Below are 18,051 nucleotides of genomic sequence, written 5' to 3' on the forward strand. Positions count from 1 at the left end.
CCCACACACAGAGTCACCTGTTTTATCTCAAAGGTTGCACTGTAGCATGATAGAGAAAAGGTGGTTTCAATAAATGGTACCAGGTCAGGTTGACAAATACATGAGGAAATAGACTTCCGGCACATATCATATAGGAAAACACTTTTTAGGTAGATTGGAGAGTTAAATGTGAAAGGCAGGGAAATATCACTAGGAACTCGGGATGGGCAGAGTTCCTGAACGCGAACAGAAGCTCTCAAAGAGGAGAAAATGGTAAATTGAGTATTTTAATTAAGATATTCTCTTCAGAAGATGAAAGGGCAACCAACAGAGAGGGTGAACATATTTTCAATACCTCTGACAAATTTTTAGACACATTTTTAGAATGTGTAAGAAATTCCCACAAATTAATCAAATTGACTTGTATAAAAATGGGCAAAAAAAAAAAAAAAAAAAAACCAGAAAAAGTGCCCCGCAAGAGTTTTATGCATCATCAGAGAATAAACATTAAAATCACAATGTGAATCACTACATTTTCATCACAATGCCTAGTACGAGAAAACAAACACAAAATGGAGCCCCCAGAACTGTCAAGAGTGGAAGAGACCTGTCCAGCTCTCTGCTGTGGCCAGGGAGTGCAGAGGAGGATGGCCCAAGTGCTTGGGCCCTGTACCCCATGGGAGACCAGGAGAAGCACCTGGCTCCTGGCTTCGGATCAGTGCGGTGCGCTGGCCGCAGCGCGCCGGCTGCAGCGGCCATTGGGGGGTGAACCAACGGAAAAGGAAGACCTTTCTCTCTGTCTCTCTCTCTCACTGTCCACTCTGCCTGTCAAAAAAAAAAAAAAAAAAAAAAAGTGGAAGAGAAAGCTGGCACATCCCTTTGGAAAACTGTTACGAAGCCGACTTCTTTGTAAATCCTATGCTCCAGCAAGACCCCTCTGAAGTCTATTATCTTCAGAAATGTATTTGTGTGTTCACTTTAAACATGTGCAAGAATGCTCACAGCAACACTGACCAAAAATCGAAAACAGCTCCGATGCTATGGACTAACTGGGCCCTCTGATTCCTTACAAGTGTCCTGAAAACAGACAGTACTCTCAGACTTTTACCCCATCCCATTCATGCAGTTTTTTTTTTTTTTTTTTGGACAGGTAGAGTTATAGACAGTGAGAGAGAGACAGAGAAAGGTATTCCTTCTGTTGGTTCACTCCTCAAATGGCTGTCACAGCCAGCACTGTGCCTATCTGAAGCCAGGAGCCAGGTGCTTCTGGTCTCCCATGCAGGCGCAGGGCCCAAGCACTTGGGCCATCCTCCACAACCCTCCTGGCCACAGCAGAGAGCTGGACTGGAAGAGGAGCAACTGGGACTAGAAACCAGTGCCCATATGGGATGCCGGCGCTGCAGGCGGAGGATTAACAAAGTGAGCCATGGTGCCAGCCCCCCATTCATGCAGTTTTAACACTTAGATTAACACACTGAATCTTTGTGGGTGCTTTTTTATTCTCCAACAAAAATAAAGATGAGAAGACAGTAATAAGGCAATAGTGACTTAATGGATTTTGTTTTGGTAGCATGAGATCTGTTCAGCCAGATTCATCACACGATTTGCTTTCAAATTTGCCTTTTGGGGTAAATGCTCATTAGTCACCAACGGTACCATTTATTACTGTGTACTCCTATTATGGTGCTGTTAAAGGAAAATAAAAATGGACAGCGTGGTTTATACGTATCCCAAGGGCCATACGAGGACATAGCTGGAAGCAGCCATCTATAAGCCGGAAGGACAGCCTCATCAAGAACCAAGTTGACCAGCACATTGATCTGGGACTTCCAGCCCAGATCTGTAAGAAAATAAATTTGTTTCTTTAAGCCCATGTCTATGGTATTTTGCTATTTAAAGCTGAGCTAAGACACCAATGTCCATCAACAAGATAATGGATACATGAGCTGTAGTACACGCATTCACTGAAACACTACATAGCAATGAGAAGAAACTATAATCACACTTAGCTCTATGGATCAATTACTCAAGCTTAATGTTAAGAATCAGAACTTAACCTATGCATGGTTCCATTTATGTAAAGTTCCAAAACAAGGCAACATGGGGCTGTGCTGTCAGAAGTCAGTTTCCTTGAGCTGAGTCCTTGTGATGGGATGTGTTCTTTTTCACACTTAACACTCTGCATCCTTTCCCGTATGTACTTTAAGTTTCCGTAAGGGTTAAAGAAAAGGGTGCTGGTCTAGTTCTCATGATTATCATAAGACCAGAAAACCCAATCGGCAAATATTTCTCCAAAATTATTTTTTCCATAAAATGCAAAAAGAATATTCTTTAAATACCTATGGGACACACTGGATGCTAACCAGGTCAAAGAATACAGGCTGAGTCATAAAATTGTGAATATATATTGCCACTGAAACATACTTTAACCTCACACTTTCCTTATTTCTATGTACAACTGCTCAACTCAATGGCTGCTCACAGATCTGAACCACAGTTGGTTTTATTTACCACTTTCAGGTTATCTAAAAGTGTGGCTTCCTAACCCTTCCTGAGGTTACCCTCTTCATTTTCTGTACACTTCTGAAACCTGGATTAGTACACTGAATCATTTTTGGCATTTTCCCCAACAAAATAAAAATGAGAAGACAGTAATAAGACAATAGTGACTTAATGGATTTTTTGACGGATGAGATCTGTTCAGCCATTCATCATCGTATGATTGGCTTTCAAACTTGTCTTTCAGGGTAATGTTCCGAAGTCACTAACAATACTATTTATCACTATGTACTCATGTTATGGTGCTGACAGAGGAAAATAAAAATGGAGGCCATGGATCAGACACATCCCAATATCAACAGTCCATAACCACACATCAAAGCTTAAGTTACCCCAATTTCTTCCAAATGCAAACTCTAATCATTAATGCAACACAAAACATAAATTTTACATCCTTGTTAGCACAGCTCAATGATATTACACAAATCAGCTATAATCAGATCAGCTCAAACTGCTCTATTTTCCCTAAAAAAGAATGTTAATGCAAAACAGCCAATTATAAGAAGGCCAAAAGACTTCCTCCTTTGTGGATTATAAACTACTCTGGCTGCTGTAAGGCACGCTTCTCCCAGATCACTGTCTCCTGGTCTGTTGACTGTCCTTTCACAAGCGCAATACATCTAGATAGTTGTCTTTTTCTTTTTTCTGGTAAAGATTATTTATTTGAAAGGCAGAGCTACAGGGAGGGAGGGAGAGAGAGAGAGAGAGGAGAGAGAGAGAGAGAGAGAGAGAGAGAGAGAGAGAGAATCTTCCACAGGCTGGTTCACTTCCCAAATGGCTGCAATAGCTGGGGCTGGGTCAGGCCAAAACCAGGATCCAGGAGCACTACCTAGGTCTCCCATGTGAGTGGCCAGGGCCCAAGAACTTGAGCCATCCTCTGTGGCTTTCCCAGGAGCATCAGCAGGGAGCTGGATAGGAAGTGGGGCAGCTGGGACTTGAACCAGAGCTCATATGGGATGCCCGGATGCAGGTAGAGGCTTAAGCCATTGTGCTACAACACCAGCCATGTTCAAACATTTTTCTAACACGATCTGATTCTGTTTCAGCAGGACCTCGGGATCAGTCATCATGTGTTACAATGAGTGTTCAACATGAAGAGCAGGGGCTGTGACCTCCGGCGCCTGAGCCAGGGCCCCTTCACTGCCTTTGTGCCCCGCTGGCTGCTTGACTTTGCCGCTTGCTTCATAATGGGCCTCCCACAGAGCGCTCCTTGGGAGATTTTCTCTAGGCTTTTAAGAAAACCAAGCAACCGTGCAATTCCTATTTGGAATGGGCTGTCCAGTGGAAAGGAGCTGGAGGGGAAAGTGGAGTGTGCACAAGGTTCGAAGTTCGACTGAAGGAGTCATGGCAGTGGCAGGGCAGGGGGCACCCAGAGCTGGGCTCTGACCCCATTCTGCTGTTTTACAGGCTGGGCAGCCATCGCAGAACCATTCTGCTTCCCTGGGTCTTTCCTTCATTCCTGCACATAGAGACCCCGCGAGCACTCACTGCGGCCGATGGGAGGGCTGCAGGTAACTAATGGCACCAACGCCCTGGCACCTTGCGGGCCCTGCACATGTGTTGGCTGCTATTAGCAAAGGCACAGCTATGGTGACGCTGTTCCCATCCCATCCCACCCCAACCTGATGACGATATCCATGGCTCAGATGGTCAAGAGAGCCCAATTAAAGGATAGGATTTCCTCAGAGGGCTCAGAGACATGCTGTTTGAAATCTGAAACCATCAAGAGTAAAATTCAACCCAGATGCACGCTCTTCCTCTAACTGCATTGTACTGTGAGACGTCAAGCCAAGCAAAATGGATTGAAACGCACAAGACCGCATTATATTCAGTTTTAGTTTCTCACCCTAGATCTTTTAGCATAGCAGAATTTTCATACTGCAAGTCACGACTCCACATTTGTGATAGGCAGACTCTTAGGGAGCACCTGTGGTTGTTGCCTCCTAGGTTATATGGCTGTAGAACCTCCCCGCCCCGCCTCCCACGTCTTGAGTGTGGGTGGACTTGCTACTGCGATGGCATGTCCTTCCCATGATTAGTTTACCATACAGGGCAAAGGGACTCTGTCCCTTTACGTCCCTGGGGCTCCCTGGGAGCAGGGACCTGGTGCTCCTCCTCTTGATCCAAATGATAGTGTCTGGCCCATGGGCGGTGCTCAAGATGTGTTTACTCAATGAGTGTACAACCATAATGCCTGAGAAGAAGGCCTACTATACTGGTCTAAGTATGTACACTTTATAATAGGACAACAACATGTAAATGAGAAAGAAGCAAATGTCACTCTATGGAAGGAAATTTGCAAATGAATGAAGGTCCCATTTGTGCAATGTTGGTGTTCAGTGCTGTGTAGATGACTTCAGCACATGTTCACCTTCATCAGAGCTCTGCACTAGGTCCCGGATGAGACGCTGAAGCCTCTGGAAGAGGGCTTGACAAGGACAATGCTGTGGTCCCTGTGGTGCTGGACACGAACCTTGACCTCCGTGTCTCCCAAGCCTGCCCTGGGCTCTGCACTTATGTCTGCTCAAGCCCATTCCAAGCCCATAGAGGACCACAGCACTTCCAGGCTTGTCCGTCCAGGGCCTCTGTGTGGCCACTTTGTAAGACTGACAGGTGGGGGGAGCTCTAAAGCACCTGGGGGGATCATAAGACTGGCCTGGCAACTGGCACAGTGTGGCAATTCCATCGCACCAAGGCATGGTCTCAGGTAGACAGGGGGCCCATGGGAAATTTCCCGAAACAGAGGGCAGGCTGGTGTGAGAGCAGCTGAAGGAGAGTGCAGCAGCCTGCAGGAACTATTAGATAACCCCCATTCCTGACCCTCGCCTGCAGCAAGCATGGTGCAGCCTCCAGTCCTCTGTTTCTCCGAGGACCTGGGCCCCCGTGGTCACATTCACTGGGCAATCCCTAGTGTGCAGGTCCCCTGACTCATTGGCACATCAGGCACCATGGGTCTCCCTCCTTGAGACACCTTCTTCCCTAGGCTTCGGAGCTGCTGTCCACCCTGTTCTCCCTGCCACCCAGGCCGTGCGCTCTCCATCTTGCTGGCTCCTCCTGTCTCGGAGCTTTCAGTACCGGGGACCTTGGATGGTTTCTCCTTTCTGTGCCTACTCCAGATGGATGCAGCCAGCAGAGCTTTGCAGCACACAGCTGTGTTGGGGGATGGTAGGAGAGGCCCCCAGGGAGACCATCCCATCCAGAGATTTCACCCAACACCGCCTCCTCGCACATTTACACCCCCAGCCCACATTCACACGTTCAACTGCACAGCCACCTTACAAGTGTACCAGGATCTCAGCCGTTGCCTGATGGAACTGGCCTCTTCCTTGCTGCCCTCACCCCCAGGCCTGCCCCCTCTTCCGGAGGAGTGCACCTCCGCTTGGCATGACTATCTACCCACAAGTTAGGGGCAACGTTCTTGGAGTCTCTCTCTGCATAGTCCCCATCCAGTTCTTCAGTGATATCCCACATCTATTTCCCATCACTCCCATGGCGACCCTCATAACCCTGGCCACCACTCTCTCCACTGGACCAGAGCAACTGCTTCCTCCCCCTTCTTCCTGTATCTTCTTTTGCCACCCATAGTCCATTCTTTTTTTTTTTTTTTAAGATTTATTTTATTTATTTGAAAGGCAGAGTTACAGAGAAGCAGAGGCAGAGAGAGAGAGAGAGAGAGAGAGAGAGAGAAAGAAAGAAAGAAAGAGAAAGAGATAGAGGTTCACTCCTCAGATGGTTGCAATGGCTGGAGCTGCACCGATTGAAGCCAGGAGCCAGGAGCTTCTTCAAGGTCTCCCATGAGGGTGCAGGGGCCCAAGGACTTGGGCCATCGGCTACTGCTTTCGAGGCCATAGCAGAGAGCTGGATCAGAACTGGAGCAGCTGGGACTCGATCTGGTGTCCAAAAGGGATGCCAGCACGGCAGGCAGCAGCTTTACCCATTACTCCATAGCTCTGCCCCATAGTCCATTCTTGACACAGCAGCCAGACTCATCTGAAGGGCATCAAAACATGTCACTACCTCTGAGGGCTGCACATCTGCCCAAGGCCAGGCCCTGGCTGCCTTTCCTGCCTACTTTCTTGCTACTGCCCTGCCTACTTTTCTGATCCTGCAGCCCTCACTTCAGCTGCTTGCGCAACACTGGTTTTCCTCAATTATGCCAAGCAGTGTGCCATGCCACACTCCCTGTGCCACGAACACCTGTGTCTCGGGTGCCGCTTCTCCCCCGCCCCCAACTCCCTGCACCCTGACCTGGCTTCTCACAGCAGCCTTCACTGCCCGCCTTTGTGTTTGTGACCTACTTGTTATCGTCTCTCTTCTCCACTGGAATTGCATTTTCACAAGAGTGGAAACTGCATGTTTTCTTTTTGGAGAAGAGACCTGGATGGGGCATTTGGGGGGAGCACTGCACAGGTGTGTGTTTGGCCTGGCAGCCTTTACCCCAGGCAGCGAGCCTGGAGCAGGACAGCCTACGTGGCCAAGCTCTCCCCACTGATCCAGGTCTCGAGCCAGGGTCAGGCCGACTCTGAAGCTTGTGAGCCTCCTCCACATCTCTGCATTCCTGGCAGATTTGCTGCAATCCAATCATCTCCCATGGACACAGAGTCGACACTGGAACTCTAAGGAGTCCCTGAGTATTTCCTGGCATCTACATTTCAGTCTCCGGTCTATGAGTACTACTGGGGTACACGTTTGGCTGTGACCACATGGAGCATGCTGTCTCAACCAAACACAGCAGCCTGCATCCCAGACCTCGAGACCCTGGTCCCTGGGCCTCCTCACCTGCAGGGGCAGCAGGGACACTCGACAGAGAGGCTAATGGATCCCTAGTGGCAGAGTGGCCACTAAGGAGTGGAGGTGTTTTCCTTCCTCTCTCAGGAGGTCTTGAGGATTGGGCCCTTCTGTTGACCCTGAGATTGCCAGGGTTAGAGATAGGAATGGGTTGTGCCCTGCAGGGATGAAAGGCTTGGGGAGAACTGGTCTCCCCGATCTGTGGGTTCTATAGGAGTTCACGGCTGGCAGTGGCTTGACTTGGAGACCTTACAGATCAGTGGGCTGCTCCCGTGCCCTGAAAGCTGGGCAGATAGTGTACACCTCTGCTCTCAGGGCCCCAGGAGAGCAGAGTCAAACCCTAAGTCTGCAGCACTAGCTGACGGAAGGCCGTCTTCTGTCAATTTTCTGGCCATAGGATGCCTGGCTTCCTGTACAGTCCCAAGGGAAGAGGATGACTCCACCCACAGCCCTGTGACAGAGATGATATTTATTGTAAGGCACAGCTGATTTAATTTGCTGTTAAACAAGTGGAGTTTTGACTAAGTTTTTAGACATCTATATTTCAATCTCCCAAACACATGGTGCTTAATACTGTGGATAAACAGTTTATTCAGGGGCTGGCTTTGTGGCGCAGCTGGTTAAGCTGCCACCTGCGACACTGGCATAGCATGAAGGCACCAGTCTGAGTCTTGGCTGTTTCACTTTCAATCCAGCTCCCTGCTAATGTGCCTGGGGAAGCAGAAGAAGATGGCCCCTGTGCTTGGGCCCCTGCCACCCACATGGGAGACCCGCATGGCGTTCCAAGCTCTTGGCTTCAGCCCTGGCTGTTGCAGACGTTTGGGGGAGTAAACAGTGGATGAGAGATCTCCCTCTCTTTGTGTGACATTGCCTTTCAAATAAATAAGTACATATTTAGGAAACCCCAGTCTATTCCCAACACCACTAAGCACAGGGCCTTCAGGAAGGGGACTCCAGTCTTCGCAGAGTTCCCGAGCAGTGCCCACAGATCGCCTGTTTCAGCAGAGCTTGCTGACCCTCCACAGACAGCAATGGCAGAGGCCTGAGGAGCGTGTGTGAGGCAAGGAGCTGCTCCCACTCCCCAGCAGCCAGGCTGTTTGCCCAGATGGGGTTGGGGGCTTTGGGAGGCCTTCCTACCCTCAGCTGGGGGTCTCCAACAGGGTCTGAGCACATCTCGGAGCCCGAGGGATGATCTAGCCTAAGCCCCTGCCTGAAGGTTGAGCAAAGGGCTCAGAGGGTGGGAGCAGGTGCCTGTGTTCCCTCTCAGTCCAGATGTTCACCTAAGGACTGAACACATGTGTGCCCCCCCGCACACCCTTGCTGTGGCTCAGGGTGAGGGGCATGAGAGACCGCTGGCTCCTGGACTCCCGTTTTCTGTCCACTTCACATAAATACTGACTGTTCGGGAATTTAACACCTTAACTCGCAAGTCTGGGTTTTTAAATGTGTTTACCGAGACTGGATAAAGTCAGATAATATTTTTTTTACAATGCTAGTCTGGAAGGTAAGACATTAGTGTTAGACATTAACATGTGACACAGTAGTCTCCTGCATGCCCAGTGCATGCCCAACACTGGATTGTATGAGCCCCATACACTGCTTTCTCTTACACTTGCACACACCGATCTATGGTAAAACTTCATTTAGAAACTAGGCAAATAAGAGATTCATGATAATAACTCATAATAAGATAGCACAATAATCACAATACACTACAATCAAAGGCATTTAAAACTTACGAACAGCTGCCGGTCCATGTCATTTAACTTCATCAGGGCTTCAAATGAATGAATCAGGGGCCCATTGTTATTAGCTGTCATCAGTGTCGCACTTTACCCAGGTCCGAGCTGATATCTCATTCAACAGAGAGTGAGCAAAACTCGCTTCCTTCTTAACCCACACTAATTTCCTCCTTCTCTATGAATGGTGAATCTTTCATTTAAAATATCCTATGTGAACCAGTCCCAGGGACGCATCTTTGAAGCAGCCAGCCTCCACAGTGAGTGGTTTGGGTTGCTGCTAATCCAGGGGGCACTGCTCCATGTTTGCAACTCAGTCCATAGCACTGAGGTGAGCCAGGCGAGCTGGCTGTGGGTGACAGTCGCTGGCTTGCTTTCCGTGGCTGGCTGTGCTGCAGCCAGGGTAACAACATGAGATCCAGCACAGGCACTGGGAACACGCACCCTGTTCTAAAACCAAGCTCACTGTTGGGAGGCTGTCCTGGGTCCTGTGGTTGAGCCTTGACCACGAAGGCTGCCCAACACAGATAAGGCCCCGCTAATTACCGTCCCTTCCTTTGATCACACGCTCCTGTGCCTGCCTTCTTGGAGCAGGCGGATAAGGAAAGCCCTCAGAGCAATGGCATGAAACCAAATATGAATACCCAGAGCTCAGCTCAGGCCAACATGCTGACTCATCCACTTTCTGGATGGTTCCCATTTGTCCAAAGAACCGTGCTTTATGCTTCTCCATGCTGCTCTGCACCCAGAGAGTGAGCTGCCTGGGTCACGCCAGCGAGCTCTCTGCCCTCTGCCAGCTACAGGGACTGGATGGTGAGGCTCAGAGGTGTGGTCAGAGGGTTTCCTTCTCTGGCATCTTCTCCCTCGCTTTGCCTCTCTGCCAGCACCAAGGCTGGCACTGCCCCTGCAGGGGCTAGGTCCAGGCATGGCACTGTCCTTCATTGGTGTCCTCCAAACCTCCCATTCCCTAGCAGACACCCCTTTATACAATTCCCTCATCTCACTCATTTTGGCCACTCCTCTCAGGACCTTCAGTGGTCCACTCACCAACGTTAGGGTCAGACCAACCAACAGAGCTGTCCGCTCTGCCTTCTTCTGAAACACTCAAGAGTACTTGGCGATCTGCACTGGGTCTTGGCCAAGAGCTGAGGTAAGCACCACTCCAAGTGCACTGCTGGCTGCAGCCTGAACAGCATCTTCCTCCGCTGGTGCTCAGCCAGAGGCTTCCCTTCAGCCCCGCCAGCACCTCCCCAGGCCAGGTCTGTGGGACAGAGGCTCTGCTGGCCAGCAGGTGGGAGGAGCTGGCTGCAGGCTGAGTCCTGGGAGGCCCCGTTCCCTGGCACCAGCGAGCACAGTGGTTCTCAGAGGATGGACTACGCATCTGCTGTGAGCCCACGCTGCTGGTGGGACCCCTCCCCACCCTGGCAGGTGCGTGGTGGGCATGAGAAGAAGGCCGTGGAGTCTTGCACAAGTGTGTCTGACCAGCCCTCGATTAGGTGATATTTGCAGTATTTATAATGCAAATATTTGAGTAAAATAGGTACAATCACACATTGCTTTACGACAGGGACACATTCTGAGAAATGTATCATTAGGCAAGTTTGTTGCCGTGCAAACCTCATAGAGAGCGCTTACACACACTAAGAAGCTGTGAAGACAGCAGGCAATATGATCTCATGGGGCCACCACTGCACGTGAGGCCATCATTCTCCGAAAGCTCGGCAAGTGGCCCATGACGGCACTGCTTTCCCTAGGGCAGAACGACTTCTGTTTCATCCATGTTGAAGGGGAGGTGGGCTTGCTCCCTGGGGAGGGAAGGAACTGTGAAGGGGGGGGGAGGAGACTGAAGCTGGGTTTTGTGCTTTCTCAGCCTGGAGGCAGCAAGGCTGGGAGGACAGGGAACTGGCGTCCAGGTGAGGCCGTGCCATTAGGACTCGCAAGGGTTTGGCAGGTGCTCGTCAGCCATCTCACCTTTGCAGATGGGAAAAGAGAGGTTCAGGGCAGTCCCACAACCGCCCGTGCCCACAGGAAGGGACGAGGGTCTCCCACATTCCTTTACAGCCTGGGTCTTTCTTATCCTTTGCTAGCAGCCCGTGGAGGAGCTGGAAGGGAGAGAGAAGCGAGGCCGAGCAGCACAGAGCTCTCTGTGGGGTGGGCACCTGTTCGTCGGCCTCCCTTCTCCCCGTTCAACCAGTGCTGAGTGAGAGTGCAGGCTGCCTGGGGAGCAGGAGGTTTGGGGGAAGCATCTGGAACCCTGCCTGAAGTCTGCCCAGGGTCTGGGAGCGCGTGTCCCTCCCTTGCCTGTCCAGTGAGTCAGGCCAGCGCACTGCTCCCAGGCACCTGAGCATGGTGAGCCTGCGGGCAGCACTCACCTGCCTGCTCCAAAGCCACCATGGTTGCCTGCTCGATCAGGTCGCGCTCGATGAAGCTCCTGAAGTCCTCGCTGTACACGCTCAGGTCCGGCAGCTGGAATGTGTAGATCGGCATCTCCAGGGGGAACTGCTCGTTGTTGCACTCACTCGCCACGTGGGACCGAGCCAAGGAGACGATGGCTGAGCTGGCGTGGGAAATCCCCCGGGAAAGCCGCTTTTCTGGAGGGGAGAAGGGAAGACAGCCACAGGGACTGAGTGGGTGTGAGTGTGGCTCAGTGGGGACATGCAAAAACACATTGCACACATAACATGTGCAGTACACACAACACATATAATACACAACGTACACATAGGTCCCACGACAACATATGCACACATGCCTCCCATGCATACACCACACATACATGTATACAACATGTATACTCATACCCACAGATGCGAGTGCACGCACATAATACACAATACATGCACACATGTACACAGAATTATACACAGGCACACACATGCATATATACACACTAGGCAATATATGCTACATGCTAATTTGCATATATATGTAAACACACCATGCAGTACACACTTATATACATGCATATCTACATACACACAAAAGCAAATATAGTAGACAATGCACTACACACATGGATGTCTATGGATACACACATGTTCATGGCATATATTACACTCTACACAAACACTACACATAGATGCATGTGTACACACTACACAATGTATACACCACATGCATACATACAAACAGTACACAACATATACACATATACATATGCACACATACACACACACACACACACACCCCACACCCATGTTCTCCCTGTACCAGTCCTTCTGTCCTATAAGCTTTTTCCCACCCTGCAGGTGCCCCTGTTGCTGGACCAATGTTGCAACCACTGCTGTGTGATGCTTCTTTACTCACAGCTGTGGAACCTCTTAGCCTCTTAGAAAGCAGTGAGATGCAAGTTCACTGCACGCATGCACACCAGCATGGTCAGAGGGCACCGGGCTTGCTTTAGATATTTTAAAAAGATTTATTTATTTATTTATTTGAGTTATGGAGAAGGAGAGGCAGAGAGAGAGAGAGAGAGAGAGAGAGAGAATATCTTTCACTTGCTGGTTCATTCCATAAATGGCTACAACAGCCAGGGCTGGGCCAGGCTGAAGCCAGGAGCCAGGAGCTTCACCTGGGTCTTCCGTGTGGGTGGGAGGGACCCAAACACTTGGGCCATCTTCCACTGCTTCTCCCAGGCCATTAGCAGGGAGCTGGGTTAGAAGTGGAGCAGCCAGGACATGAGCCTGCACCCATATGGAATGCTGGCATTGCAGGTGGAGGCTTTACTTGTTATGCCACAACGCCAGCTCCTGCTTTTTATTAGCAGAGATGTCTTCTCCCAGCACCAAATGGTTCCGGGAAGCTTGTCCTCTGTTTTGATGTATTTATGTGCTTAAAGCAAGAGGCAACCTTTTTAGTCTTTCTGTTCTGTGCTCAGAGGGTTTTTTTTTTTTTTTAAGATTTATTTGAAAGGCAGGACACCACAGAAAGAGAAAGGGAGAGGGAGAGATCTATCTTTCCTTTGTTGGTTTAATCCCTGAACATGCTGCAACAGCCAGGTCTGGGTTAGACTGAAGCCAGGAGCCAGGCTCTCCATCCTGGTTTCCTACGTTGGTGTCAGGGACATAAGCACTTGGACCCCCTTCTGTTGCCTTCCCAGGTGCACTAGCAGGAAGCTATACTGGAAGCAGAGCAGGCAGGACTGGAACCAGCACTTGGCTATAGGACACCATTGTCACAAGTGGTGGCTTAACCTGCTGTACCACAGTGCTGGTGTGGCTCAGATTTTAGGATAGGTGATTGGCTAAAGCTGCTGTGATAAAATGTATCACATACAGACATCCCCAGGACACAGACTTGAGGCTGTCACACATGCTTCTCTTCTATCTGCACATCACAGCACCATCAAAATCATGGTCTTGTGTGGTCTTAACTCTTCTTGGCCTTTCCAACCAGGAAGGAGAGATGCAGTGTGGAAATCCTCTATAGGGTCAGGGTCTACCTTGTTAGGGAACTGGTCATCTAAAAGTATCAGTGTATTTATTCTCTCAATGCTATAAAAGCATACCTGTTTTTTTTAAGCCCTGCATTCAATGGCTAATAGAGAAATAATACAAGAGATCTTAAATATATATGAATACCAACTTTCCTTTGGTGCAGCCAGCGTTGGCAATATCAGAGACTTCTCTGAGCAGGAGACCTCTTATTTTGCTCTGGAAAGCATGGTCGGGGTGTTTGCATTGTGAGTATTGTCTGAACCATGTGGCAAATCCCTGAGTCTGCTCCCTGGGTCACATCATTGCAGATCAGCCTGCCCACTGGTGGGGTGCACACTCAGGTGGATGCTCCTGGATGGGTGCTCTGGCTGGCCCACTATGGCCACCATGGCAAAGCCCAGCCTGCACCATCTCCTGGACCAGGAGCACCCTATGTCCTCACTTGAAAAAGCAGTGGACAGAGATGGCATTAGTGGAACTTCATCACAGCAGGTGAAAACGCAGAGACTGGTCCTGTGGAAGGTCAGTTTTAAACCCAGAGTAAAAACTCAGAAACTTCATGTTGTTTGCCACTAAAAGGAATGGAAAGTTGCAGAGACAGAGTATGTTTCAAACTGGTTCTGATTCAGCTTTGATTTAATCTGAGACCAGTAATTGTGTTATGTTGTATTTTGAGCAAAGGCAGAAAGAGAAGTCAAACCACACAGGCCATCAGGAAAAAGAGGAATGGACTCTGCCATTCTGTCTGAGGAAGAGGGGACTCCCCCATCCTTAGGGGCCCAATGACAATGGGCATCAGGTGTTAGAGAACTGAGCCACTAGGTGCACCTAGGACCCGCTGGGCGGACACCACGAGGCTGCTCCCAGCAGAGGAGTCTGCCAGTCGGGCTCTCCCACGCTCTGGCTTGTCAAGCCCAGTGCTTATCTTCCAAGCAACGAGATGACAGTGGGGCTTCAGGGATACTGCAATTCACAAGTGCAGGCTGAGCAGCCCTAACGTGAAAGCATAAATGTAGAAATGCTCCCAAATTCAAAACCTTTTGAGTGCCCACATGACCCCACAAGTGGAAAATTCCACATGTGACCTTATGATGGGTCACAGGTAGAAAGCAGGTGACCTAAAAATATTGTATAAAATCACCTTCAGGCTTTGTGTATAAGGTACCTATGAAACACAAATGAATTTTGTGTTTAGACTTGGGTCCCATCACCAAGATAGCTCATTATGTATATGCAAACATTCCAAGATCTAAAATTGTCTCAGATCCAAAAACACTTCTGGGCCCAAGCATTTTGGGTACTGGACATGTGGCCTGCATAACATGACATTACTCAGCACTTCCAAACATGAAGTATTTGGCATCTGAAAGAAAAAGCATCTTTGACTACAAATAGATTGCACTGAAGATCATACAGTGAGAAATCTATGCTGATAATTCTTTCCTTCTTTACTTTAAAGCAAGACTTATTTGAATGGCAGAGTGACAGAGACAGAGGAAGAGAGAGAGAGAGAGAGCGAGCAATTGATTGATTATCTCTTTCATGGCTTAACATGCTAACCCAGAATGCCCCATCTATACTATACATGTCCCTCTCCTGCCAATCCATTTTATGAGTGCCCACAGTTGTGCGCTCTCTCTCTCTCTCTCTCTCTCTCTCACACACACACACACACACATACACACACACACACACTGAACTCAGTGAGTCTGCTTTTTGAGGTAAAAATGAAATGTTTTATAGGAATTCCCATGTTTAACGTTATGTGCCAGAGAAACATGGATTGGAAAACACTTACCCAGCCATCTACCCACCCACCCACCCACCCACCAACAGAGAATGTGTGGAACTTGCCCCCTGTTGATACCATCCCTCTAACCTCGACACTTTGGTGGTTAATATCCCAGGAGGGATATTAACAACGTCTGCTTAATTCTGGGTTTCTGGCACTTTGGCAAATGGGGCCTTCCCCACTGGGAAGAGGCAGCCGCTCCCAGGTTTGGCTGATTCTTAGCAAATGCCTGGGCCAGGACTGTGTCTTTCTATGCAAAGCCACCAACCCCGAGTCCCCACTTTGAGCCTGCCCCTCCTTCTGGCTCTTACACCACAGGCAGCAATATCAATATTCATTTCCCTCATCACTGCAGGGCCAGGTTCCAGACAACCAGAGAAATGGCCTATGCCCCCAGACTGCTGACATTACTCAAAGCAGCCAATCCTGGGTTTGCTTGCCTCTCCTACAGAAACCACAGTGTAGGCTCATGGCTGAGTCTGGGCTCCTGCTGTCTCCAGACTCCCCACCCCCACCCTGCCCTGGGGGCTCCCTGACATGGCCTTGTGTGCTGTGTCAGGAATCCTGCTTCCAGGGAACTTTGAGTGAAAACTTCTGCCTCCCTGACGGCTGTTTCTGTGCCTGTGTGTTTTACCTTACCTGATTAGAACACATCCTGGCCATATTTTAAAACAGGTGCATATTTAGACTGTGCATGCCTCTCAATCACTGAACTATGTTGTTTAAAGCAGCCACAGATAATGAAGGTGTGCATGAATGGGCATGGGGTGATCCAACAGCCCTTTATTTAAAAGCCAGGTAGTGGCCAGAGCTGGTTTCTGACCTCCCATTTAGAACAGCGAACGCTTAATTTTCTGTTACAGCTCATGATGACATTAGGAGGAACTCAACTAAAGGGAACATAAATCAAATTCAGAAGCTATAATGTCAACTTTGTGAAGGCAGATTCGATGGTTCCCAAGGACTAACTAATGGGATTATGCTACGATAGACTCCTATTGTTTTCTTTAAATTATATCCAATAAAATCAGGGCAGGTAACAGCTACATGGGCTAGTCCCGATTGTGCCAACCTCCCTGGAAGCAGAGAGGAGGGCGCCTCCAGCCATCTCACCAGGGGGACGGGACAGCGGGTTGGTGTGTGTTTGCTGCCTGCCACCCACGATGAGCTGGCACTGCCCGTGGCCCTGCCTGGATTGCAGCAGCATCAGAGGCCAGCGGCTTTGACCGTATGCTGCTGCAGGAGCGCACGAGCACGGGAGGCCCGAGGGGAAGCCTGAACCAAAGCCTGGCAGAGCTGGTTCCTCCTGAGACCCAGCTTGGCAGCAATGAAACAGAACTTGAGAACCACATAACAAGATGGACGAGACAGCGAGTGAGCCTCAGCAACCTCCTGCTAAACCCAGCCCAGGCATCTGCAGGAGCAGAAGGGTGGGTGGGACTTCACAGAGAGGGGCTGGCCTTTCCACTCCCAGCAGGGCCTGGGCTAGGCGTCGTCCTCCCTGGCCTCCTGCAGTGTGGGCCAATGCCAACTGGAGGACTTTTTTGGCATAGGGCACCGAGGACAGTGAGCACAGCATCCCCGGGCCGCTTGGCAGTACAACAGGGAGGGCAGCCTCTGGAAATGAACAATTGCCAGGCCAGGGGTGCTGGAAGCTTCCCTAAGGAGAAAAGCCAGTTGTGGGGGAAGGCAGCAAGTGGGGAACATTGTGAACCTGATTGAGAACCTTCACGGTTCTTCAGCTTGTGGGCCCTTCTCCTCGTACTCTCACTTGCAGGAGCACCCAGCACAGCCCACGCCCCCAGCCTGTCCCCTGCTAAACAGGCACGGGAAGTTCAAGGGGAAATTCCGGGGAGGGAAGCATCAATAAAGAAAGTCAGCCGAGCACCTATGCCAGCAGAGGCAGAATAAGTGGGCCCAGAGGACGAGGCTTAAAAAGGAGCCTTGGGCATGGACAGCCAAGACACTGTGGCAAGAAGAGTCCTACATGAAGGACCTCTGTGGGTGACACCCCAGTGGAAAGAAGTGGTCATCAAGGAAGGATGGACTTTTCTCTGGAGGGAGGAGAGAGCTTCCACTTTGCTTATGGCCTTGATGAAACACTGAAGGAGTTTGTGGATTCCAAAGGCTTCCATAGCCTAGGCAGCTCATGTCAACAGCTTCGAGTAATCACTGATGTCATACATAATAGTACTAATTGTTAGCCAGTGCCATGGCTCACTAGGCTAATCCTCTACCTGCGGCGCTGGTACCCCAGGTTCTAGTCCCGGCTGGGGCGCTGGATTCTATCCTGGTTGCTCCTCTTCCAGTCCAGCTCTCTGCTGTGGCTCAGGAAGGCACTGGAGAATGGCCCAAGTGCTTGGGCCTCTGCACTCGCATGGGAGACCAGGAGGAGGCACCCGGCTCCTGGCTTTGGATTGGCGGAGCACACTGGCTGTGGTGGCCATTTGGGGGGTGAACCAATGGAAGGAAGACCTTTCTCTCTGTCTCTCTCTCTCTCTCATTGTCTAACTCTGCATGTCAAAAAAAAATAGTATTAATTGCTAAATTAACAACAGGAGTCACTGAGCACTAACTTCCCATGAAGGACCTCTGTCCTCAAGGAATTGTATTATGAGAGTTTATAGTAAAACTTGTTCTCAAAGAAAAAACAATGAGCCTTGGGTAGGCATTTGCTGCAGAGGGTAAAGCACCATGTGGGATGCCTGTATCCCCTGAGTGTCTGGGTTTGAGCTTCGACTCTGCTCCTGATTCCAGC

At 49.7% G+C, this 18,051-nt stretch overlaps 1 protein-coding gene across 1 annotated transcript in view; it reads right to left on the bottom strand.

The window, feature by feature from the left end:
* Positions 1 to 18,051, bottom strand: part of OTUD7A (OTU deubiquitinase 7A) — a 363,177-nt gene that overhangs the window by 48,077 nt on the left and 297,049 nt on the right. The window contains exon 7 of the mRNA XM_062204557.1: positions 11,438 to 11,656. Coding sequence (XP_062060541.1) covers positions 11,438 to 11,656 — 219 coding nt within the window. The remainder of the gene's footprint in view (positions 1 to 11,437; positions 11,657 to 18,051) is intronic.

This window comes from Lepus europaeus, chromosome 11 (genome assembly GCF_033115175.1).
Source record: "Lepus europaeus isolate LE1 chromosome 11, mLepTim1.pri, whole genome shotgun sequence".
Taxonomy (NCBI): Eukaryota; Metazoa; Chordata; class Mammalia; order Lagomorpha; family Leporidae; genus Lepus; species Lepus europaeus.